General features: G+C 33.4%; 1 protein-coding gene across 1 annotated transcript; it reads left to right on the top strand.

Annotated features, from left to right (window-relative positions):
• Positions 1-4,804: 4,804 nt before the first annotated feature.
• Positions 4,805-6,931, top strand: LOC105778656 (adenylate isopentenyltransferase 5, chloroplastic). The gene is made up of 2 exons (XM_012602397.2): positions 4,805-5,208; positions 5,416-6,931. The coding sequence occupies exon 2, from the start codon at positions 5,424-5,426 to the stop codon at positions 6,378-6,380; it is 957 nt and encodes a 318-aa protein (XP_012457851.1). The 5' UTR covers positions 4,805-5,208; positions 5,416-5,423; the 3' UTR covers positions 6,381-6,931.
• The last annotated feature ends 2,692 nt before the right edge of the window (positions 6,932-9,623 follow it).

The raw sequence follows: 9,623 nt of genomic DNA, 5'->3' as shown, positions 1-9,623 counted from the left end.
CAATTATTTCTTATGCTTGGAAGGAATATAGAAGCCATGAAAATCAACTGTGGAAGAAGGACCTCCTGAACATGTTCAAAAAGTTTCAAACACACTAATAGCCTCAGCATGCACTATATTTTGATAAGGTGAAGCATGAGGAATAAACTTAGTAGGAATCGTTTCATTTTGAACATCTTGAATCTCAACAATCTCAATCTAAACAATATCAGTCTCAATAGCTTGAACATCATCTTCCTAAAAAATAAGGTGAGTTTGAATATCATTTCGATCAAGATCACTAAAATCATCATCAAAATCAATTCTAGTTAAAGATCTAGAACCTTCTTCATGAATGTTCTCCTAAAAAATAGCAGTGTTATCTTCCATTTCATCATCAAGAAAATCAACATCATAATGATTACTTGGTTCATTAGTGGAAACTCTCCACCCTTACCAACAACAAGATCCTTCTCCTACAAAAGGGAAAGCATGAAAATAAAAACAAAAGGTTGCATAGTGTTTAAAAAAAAGAAACAAAGATAGTTCGAACAACTTACTTTGGAGGTGAATAAGTCTATATTCTTTGGATGATTAGAAGTTCCGGAAGTAGAAACACTAACAGCCTCTTCATCCATTTGGTTTTTTTTTCTTGGAAGAAGCATGTACCAAGCATAAGGATATGTCACTCTGAGTAACGACTGAAAGCTTGATGTGTTTCCTTGAATTGACTAAAAAAGTGCAAAAGCTCGACCAATCAAAAATGCATTGGCTCTAATAAGCAAGACACCTAGAACTACAATGACTAGTCTTATCAAATGCAAGCATAATACAACTTATGATTTATTTACACCTCTCATTTATTGTGGCAAAAAGAAACTCAAAAACATAATCTGAGAAATCAACATATGAGGGTGAATGAGGTTTACGATGGGCCATTTGATCATACCCAAATTGGAGAGGTAATCAACACATCGAATATACCTCCATTGAGTGTGAATCTATATTGGTCTCAACACTAGAGTTTGCAATCAAAGAAGAAAGCATGGTAGAATCACCCAAAGAAAGAACTCAATCTCTTGTATGTTCAGCTTTAAAAGATGAGGTCACTCGAGAATGGCATAAAAATACTCTGGATTGCCAAAACCATTCTTTTCCTGTATGTATGGGCACCAAGTAAATTCCTTAATGATATCAAGCACTTGAAGAATATTTCCTTTGGAATTTTGATTATGCCATAGCCAAGCTGTGTAGTTATTCCCGACAAATTTGTTAGAAGAGGTAGCAGGAGAAGGACTTGGATTAGGTGGAGGAGCACAAACACTAAACCTTCCCTACAAACACAATTGAATGAAGGAAATCTTGACATAAGCTAAAATCTTATACTAACCAACAGAGATTTCAATTTTTATATGGTACACATCTAATTGCTTGTAGAGATTTCCCAAATATAACAGAGCTAAAGGGAAGTGCATACCTTACTAAATCTTAATGGCTACATGAACAATGACTAGACTAATTCCGTGATCAAGATGTTCTGAAAAGATATGTCGAGCTAGCCATATGACCAGAGAAGCTTCTAACTCATACTTGTGCTCAAGAAACTCAGGAGAGCTATTTTCACCTTTTATGGAATTAAAATTTTGGTGAAACATTCCAATCCAATTGGAGAACCGAGTCAACTTTGATCTTTCATACTCGCTTTTAAATAAATTAGAGAACAATTCTTTAATTTTCTTTTCTTTTTTAGATAACTCTAGAGAACATATGTTATATTTTTGAAAACATGAAAGTTCAAGAAGAACGTTTACATCCTCAAGAGTGAAGATGAACCCTCCCCAAGTAGTAATGATAGTGTGAGACACGGTACTCCATCTAGAAAGAATGGAATACCATGCCTCTATTCTCTTCTCTCTATGAATAGGAAGTTTGAAAGTAACTTGCACAACATCGTATACTCCAACCATAAAAAAGAGCCTTTTCATGCGAAGGTGAATCTTATTCACCCAACTTTCCCAACCTTGAATAGGTTGAAAATTTGAGCCAAACTTGGTCGGCGAACGTGGGAATTCTTCACACTCAAATCTAAACTTCATAATAGAGTTAGTCGGTATTTGAAATCTATTACTCGAACAGTCTTTGGAGCCAATACTTAGCCAAGAATAATTGTAGGAGGAGTTGGATAATTAGACATTTCATTCTTATGCATGCCTTCCCAAATTATCCCCCTTCCTTTATTATCGGATCGAACCAATTTTTAGGAATGGAAGGCGACACACCATATTTTCCAATGCAAATTTGGATTTTTTTTCTAGGAGGAGCTATCGAACCATTAAAAATATTTTCTCTTCCTATTAAAAACATGACAGCGTGTGAAAGATGTTTATAACTGATGTTCCCATTATTTAAAAAAACAAATACCAGTAGAATACAATTGTATTACACTTCAAAAATTTACTTTGCAAATGTCAAACTCCATCTTTTATATAAAATATGCTTGGACAATAGATGTATATGTATAATTTTTAAAATAAATTCCTTTATTGAAAATTTCTTAAGAAACTTTATAAAAACAATAACATTCTAATTATATTCTTTTAATGATTGAAAGCTATGTAGCATATTTATATAATTGTAAATAATTTTCTTATTACGTTTTCAAATATATAATATTTGAGGTAATCGTTTTGAAATATTTATTTGATAAAAAATATTTTTATAAAATATTTGATATGTTCTAAAATAATTTACTTGATTCGATCTTCTTCAACTTTCGAAAAGATCTTGAATAATATTGTACTATAAACTTGAGAAACTTGAAATTTGGAAAGAACTCAAGTCTCAAAATTTTAGTTTGCTTTATAAACCCTAAAGTATGAAAAGCTTTTAATGTTTAATATCTTCTTCTTCTTTTTAAGTTAAAGATTGAATGCTAATTGTTATCCTTGAACACGATGTGTATATTAATTTGTGTTGACTACAATTTTGTAAGGTTTTTTACGCCGTCTATGTATATTCCATATATTTATTTTTATTTTGATAAATACGATTTTTTTTCAAGAAACACTATGCCAGATTGTTCCCAAATTTTTAGGGAAACACTATCGTTAATTGTTTTCACTTTTTTAAGGAAACACTACAAAAGGTTATTCTAGAAACACAATGCTTGGGTATTCCTACTTTTTTAGGGAAACGCTATGGCATATTATTCCAGAAATACTATATTTAGTTGTTCCCACTTTCTTAGGGAACGCTATAAGTTGTTTCCTATTTATTTTGTGAAACAACATAACTAATGATTCTGGAAATACTTTGCTTAATTGTTCCCACTTTTTTTTTTGTTGGAATACTAATAGTTATTCCCAAATTTTTAAGGAAGAGCACTAACTTGCTACTCCCAAATTTTTAGCAAAAAGCAAGACATGTTGCTTTTCTCAAATTTTTCGGAACAACTTTTGCACGCTCTTCCCAATTATTATTATTATTATTATTATTATTATTATTATTATTATTATTATTATTATTATTATTAGCTTATTATTCTAAAATTTTTATATCTAGCTTTTATACATGATTTTCTTTTCGTTCTCTTCCCTCATAAAAAAATTTCATGTTGGGGGCAACAAAGTGAGAAATTCAATATTTTCTTTTCTTTTCTACATAACATGAATTTATTTTATTTTTAAGTATATAATTGTTTTATTTATTTATTTTTACTACATTCTTCTTGCATGATAACTTCTACTAAAAATTTTGTTGTAAGGGGCAAAATGTAGATACTCAATTTTGGTTACTAACATTTTATCTCTTCCTTGAAATAAAGAATATTATAATTCAAGAAATTGTACTACCAAGTGTATCTATTATAGAGAAACAACTCTTGTTTAGAATAGTTGTTATTCAAAACAACTGTTATTCAAGAATAACTATCCAAAATAGCTATGTTCAGAGGGCTTTAGTTAGAACAACTGTTGTCCAGTGTAGTTGTTATTTAGGAACAACTCTTGTTTAGAATAAATAAAGTTCGAAACAACTCTTGTTTAGAATAATGACGTTTCAGCAATAACTATGTTTAGAACCATCATTGTTTCGAACAACTTATATTTAGAACAATTGTATTTTTCCAAAAGAACCATTATTCAGGAAAAACATTACCAAGAAAAACATCACCACATAACAATTCTTATTTGAAACAACATTTACATTGAAAACATTACCATTGTCCTACGTTTCAAAAGATATTCCGTGAAAGATGTGTCACATGTTACCACATCATTAAAGTAGAAGTGAAAGTAGCCCCGAAATATGATAGGGTTCGTAGGTTATCTTTACTCTTGGGATATTCCAAAGACCTTGGCTTGATGGATCAAATATGGAGGTAGTTAACAGCTTTTCTTCTTAACATTTTCATGTAACACTAAGTTCTTTTCTCTCCTTTCAAAAACATAGTGAATTCTTCTTCACTATTCACATCACCAACAAAATCTTTCACAACTGGTGAAAGAAGTTTTGACATTTTCAGCTTTTTGAATTCTTAAAGGATTTTCTTTGAAATTCTACCAATTTACTTTTTTTGTTAATCCTGATCGGCAACCATATTTCTCCTTTTTTTTTTCACCTTACCAACTATCACCTACCGTAGTGTTCAATGTTACCAAATCTGTTTCAGCTTTTTTTCTTCACCTTTTTGTACATCTCGTTCACTTATTTGCAATATTTCTTTTATCGGTGAAAAAAACCATCTGCAACATCCCATCATCAAAACTTTAAAAATATATATAGACAATTTTGAGGTGTTCCCTCGTGCGTTGAGAGTCTTGAAATCCCTGTGAAGCCACTTGTTAAAAGACTTAAAAGTACTCTTTTCCACGCACCATAAATACCCAGCCTAATCATCTCATAGTTGCGCAGGTTTTCACCAAATCTGACCTTCAAAACTGCTGCTATAATTTGAGATATTCATTCAGGTTCAATCTTTCCTCATACAAGCCCCTCCCCACCCCCGCTCTCATTTGTGGTGAAAAGCATAAATAGTTGCTTTTGCGTATAACTATAGAAAAGAACCTTTCCTCCACTAGCTTATTCCTTTTACATCCATCATCACCATTTTCAAGCCCAGCTTCTCTGCAACACGAGACACTCCCTTTTGCCTCTTCTTGGTCTTAATTTTCTCTTAAGCTTGGAAAGACCACTTTCTTCTACGGGTCGCCGCATATTTGACAATAAAAGGTATTGCGCGTCAAAGGAAATATGTGGGCTTATTGACTTATTATCTTTTCTGCCTGTTACATGCTTTTATAGGATAAATATAGCTAGAAAGCTAGCTCTGGTTGGTTACTTGCTATGGTTTTGTTTCTATATTATCCCCAAACTCCTTTCTCTTTTTCCCGTTTCGAAGCAGATTTTGCAACTGGTTGTGTTCTTCCACTTTTGCAGGGTTTAAGATGAAACTTTCTATGTCTGCCAGCAAACTAGTACAACCCCGAGTGAATTTGGGGCTCAACCTGGAGACTATCTTCCGCAGAAAGGATAAGGTGGTGTTTGTAATGGGAGCAACCGGCACCGGCAAGTCCCGTCTGGCAATCGATCTGGCCACCCATTTTCCAGCTGAAATTGTAAATTCAGACAAAATGCAAGTATATAAAGGCCTTGACATACTAACTAACAAAGTCACTGTAGAGGAGTGCCGTGGGGTTCCACACCATTTGCTAGGCATAGTAGACCCAATCTCCAATTTCACATCCATGGATTTCCAGCATCATGCTTCACTTGCTGTTGAATCCATACTTGCGGAAGGCCGGCTCCCAATCATCGCCGGTGGCTCCAATTCATACATCGAGGCATTGGTGAATGATGACCCTGAATTTCAATTAAGATACGAATGCTGCTTCCTATGGGTTGATGTGTCATTGCGCGTGTTACACTCCTTTGTGTCGGAACGGGTAGATAAGATGGTGAAAGCAGGCTTGGTAGATGAGGCGGAACAAATGTTTGATCCAATGGCTGATTATTCCCGAGGGATTAGGCGTGCGATTGGGGTCCCCGAATTGGACCAATATTTCCGTGCTGGATCAATTCTTGATGCCAACATTCGAGCTAGGATGCTTGACACGGCCATTTCAAAAATCAAGGAAAATACATGCACTCTAGCTTCTCGCCAGTTCCATAAAATCTGCCGCCTTTATAACCAACGGAATTGGAGAATGCACCGGATTGATGCCACCGAAGTTTTCCTAAAGCGTGGCGATGAGGCCGATGAGACATGGGAGAGACTTGTTGCGGGACCAAGCACCATGATAGTGGACAAATTCCTCTTTGAAAAAAATCGTGTGCCCACCATTTTGCCGTCTACCGCCTCATCATCGGTCCCTATCGCCGCCGTAGCAGCCGCATCCCGTTAAAGGTAGGACCCGCAGAATCTCACACATGCAAATGATGTCCCACGTGGCATCACGCCACATGGCAGGCTGGCATCCTATACCTCTCTCTCTCTACATATTTTTTATCTGAATTTGTTTTTGAATGATTAGTCAATAGTCATAATTAAAAAAATAAAGAAAAAATAGTTTATGGGTTGGAGATCGGAGAAGTTATAGTTGTAGACGTTGCTGCGAGCCCGGTCGTTAAACTGTGTACATTTGAAAGCCGTACAATGAAGCATTCTAGAAATCCAGGCAGGTTGCTTTGTTCCGTACTTGGGTGCGGGCGCCTGCATGTATCATCATGATACAGGAGACTGTCTTCTGTGGGGTCCAAGCATCTGTTCATATAAAAAGTCTAATAAGCCATGGGTCCCAAGTCCTTGTGTGCGCTACCCCGTAGTGGCATTTTAGTCTCTTTAATCTTTTGAGTGTGACATGACCTGTGTAACTTTTTTGCTTTCTTACATATGATAACAATTATAATACGAAGAAATGAATGGAATATCAAAAGCTGTCCATCTTTAAGAACCCATTGATTGCTTAATCAAAGTACCTCTCATTCTAGATCGGACGGTTTTGGAATCTTGAAAATTTAAGAGACCTTTAAAAAAAGAAAAAAAATCCCTAGCTTTGATGGAGAGAGTATATGCTTTTAATTGACATTTGATGGACATCATCGGCTATGATTGAACATTTCTATGGGATTCTTGGTAAAAGGATAAGGGCCACGACAATTGCATTTGGGTCAATGCAGAAGCCCTTGTCCTCCTCAATGCCATATTCCAATAAATATAATATTTTTGCTTTATGGCTTTTCAAATGAGTAATGGTACCATATTACATATCTATTTTGATTTTAAGGTAGTACGAAATGATATATTGACAGTGTACAGTTTTGTTTTAATTTTGATTTCTCTTTAACTTTCATTGATACAATAGGTTTGTATAGGATGATATAAAACTTTATTTTAAAATTTTATATTTAAATTTAAAATAAAATGTGATCGTTAAATTAATTTATTAAACTTAATTCATAATTTATAATATTTTAAATATATTAATATGTTTGGGTTAAATATATATATCAAACAAAATTATATATGCTTATTTAAAATTTGTGCTATGCACGAGATATACTTATCAATCATGAATTTGATAACATATAATAATACAATCATAAAAATAAATTTAATTAAGATAAATTTGCTTACCAAATGTCACAAATAATGATTAAGAAGATGTATCAAAGCGAAATTTTAATGCTAAAAAATATTATTATTCACTGCAAAAATATATAAAAAATATTAAAATAGTTAAATGTCGGATTCAGGATCTATTCTTTTTGGGTCCATTCTGATGTATTGTTAGTTTAGTCAAGCACATCTATGTCTCTATTTTTTGAGAGTCATCCGCTTCGATGTCCAAGACAAAGCATCTTCTCAATTGGACTTGATAGATAACATATTAGTCTTTCAATCAGTTTGCTCATTTTCGATTAGACTAAGGACATGTTTAGGTTCGTCTACTAATACAAGTTGTCTTTCCGTATTACAATCCGACCACATAATATCGTTAAGTATTAGTTTAAACATTAGACAACTAGTGAGTTAATATTTACTTCTATTTTTCTTTGCATGAAAAAATAACATGATGACATTATACAAATTATATTAATGTAATCCATGAATTGTTTTATTAACCACTATGTTCGAAAAAATTACAAGTGTACATAGACAAAAGTACTACACTTAGGGCACCAGATCCAACATCCCCCTCATTTGTCACTCAATTGTAATCCTTTATAGTAATTGAATACTATTGAGAGCCTTTACTCAAACACTTGTCGTGCTTTTGCTTTCTTGTGGCTTTTATGGTCTTTCGTTGCTCTTTCATCTTTGAGTTGTTTACACTTTATTTTCGGTGCCTTGGATAATTTTCATTGTGAATTCTCACTTTGCAAGAGTTAAGCTGACTTAGGATTTGAAACCAAGATTTAATAGCTTGTTTTCAATGGTTTTGGAACCCTGTTTACCAATGATTGAGTCAGTAAGTTTTAATATTTAATATCTATTAGGCTATTATAGTGTTATATGAAATTTTGGTTTGTTAATTTGATTGATTGGATAATCTATTTTAGTATAGGGATGAAATCATAAAGGTAGTAAAAGTTAACCATTATGAATATCTTTCGATAATGGTAGTATGATAATCAATTAGGGGCTGAATTAATAATTCAACCCTTATTGTAGTTAATGGTAGGACAAGTGTTGACTTTACTTTACTTGTGATAATGTTAATCTTAATTAATGATTAGATTAGACATATATATATATATATACCATAACATAATGGATAGAGGGAAGAAAAAATTTAGTTTCTTTCTTTCTTTCATCTTCTTCATCATCGTATTTCTTCTTTGTTAAGCTAAGAAAACTTGGCCAAGTTTTGTGATTTTGCATGGTAAGCTAATTCAAGTCTGTTTTGCTTGAATTTGATGTTTTTGTGATTGTTGTGCTTCGATCTAGTTAACAATAGTACTCGATTACAAAACTATTGAAGAATTCATGATATTACCATTGTTGAATGCTAGAAATTGTGGTGTTAAATGTATAGATTAGATGAAAAGTTAGAAAAAAAAGATCATTTGGTAAAATGAGAATTTGTTAGTTTTGAATAGCAGGACTAAAGTGTAGACACTTAGAAATCAACTTAAGATTTCTATAAACATTGCTATAAAGGGCTTGACTGTTTAAGTGCTGGGTTTAAAGGAAGCTAGAGTGATGGAAATGAACTGACTTATGTGTTTCATAAGCTGATGAATGATGTTGGTTAATAAAAATTGAATTAAAATTATGTTATGGACCAAGATTTGAATCCGCCAAGAGAAGATTGCGGGAAAGGAAAAGTTGTTGAGTGGACTCTATTGTGGCGAGTTATCATTCTGCCAGGTAAGTTGATGCGATCTTGGTCTCGGTGATAAGTCGAGTCATTGATGTGCCCGATCATTAAAATGGAGAAGTATCGCTCGATCTTGAAATATGATGGAAACTAGGCTAAGTTTAGATGATGGTAACAAGGATAGGCTCGAAATAGTGAATATTGAGGAATTATAGGTTCGGCTAATCAAGAAAATAAGTAAAGGAAATGGTTGGTGAAAGATAGAAGTGAATGGGCTTAAAGATCAAGAGTGAACTAACACTATAGTTGAGTGTCGACCCGAAA

The sequence above is a fragment of the Gossypium raimondii genome, chromosome 10, assembly GCF_025698545.1.
Source record: "Gossypium raimondii isolate GPD5lz chromosome 10, ASM2569854v1, whole genome shotgun sequence".
NCBI lineage: Eukaryota > Viridiplantae > Streptophyta > Magnoliopsida > Malvales > Malvaceae > Gossypium > Gossypium raimondii.
This window is presented reverse-complemented; position numbering and strand designations above follow the sequence as displayed.

What these genes read in the sequence shown, in the direction of transcription:
- LOC105778656 (XM_012602397.2), top strand. Translation starts at nt 5,424, where the DNA reads ATGAAACTTTCTATGTCTGCCAGCAAACTAGTACAACCCCGAGTGAAT.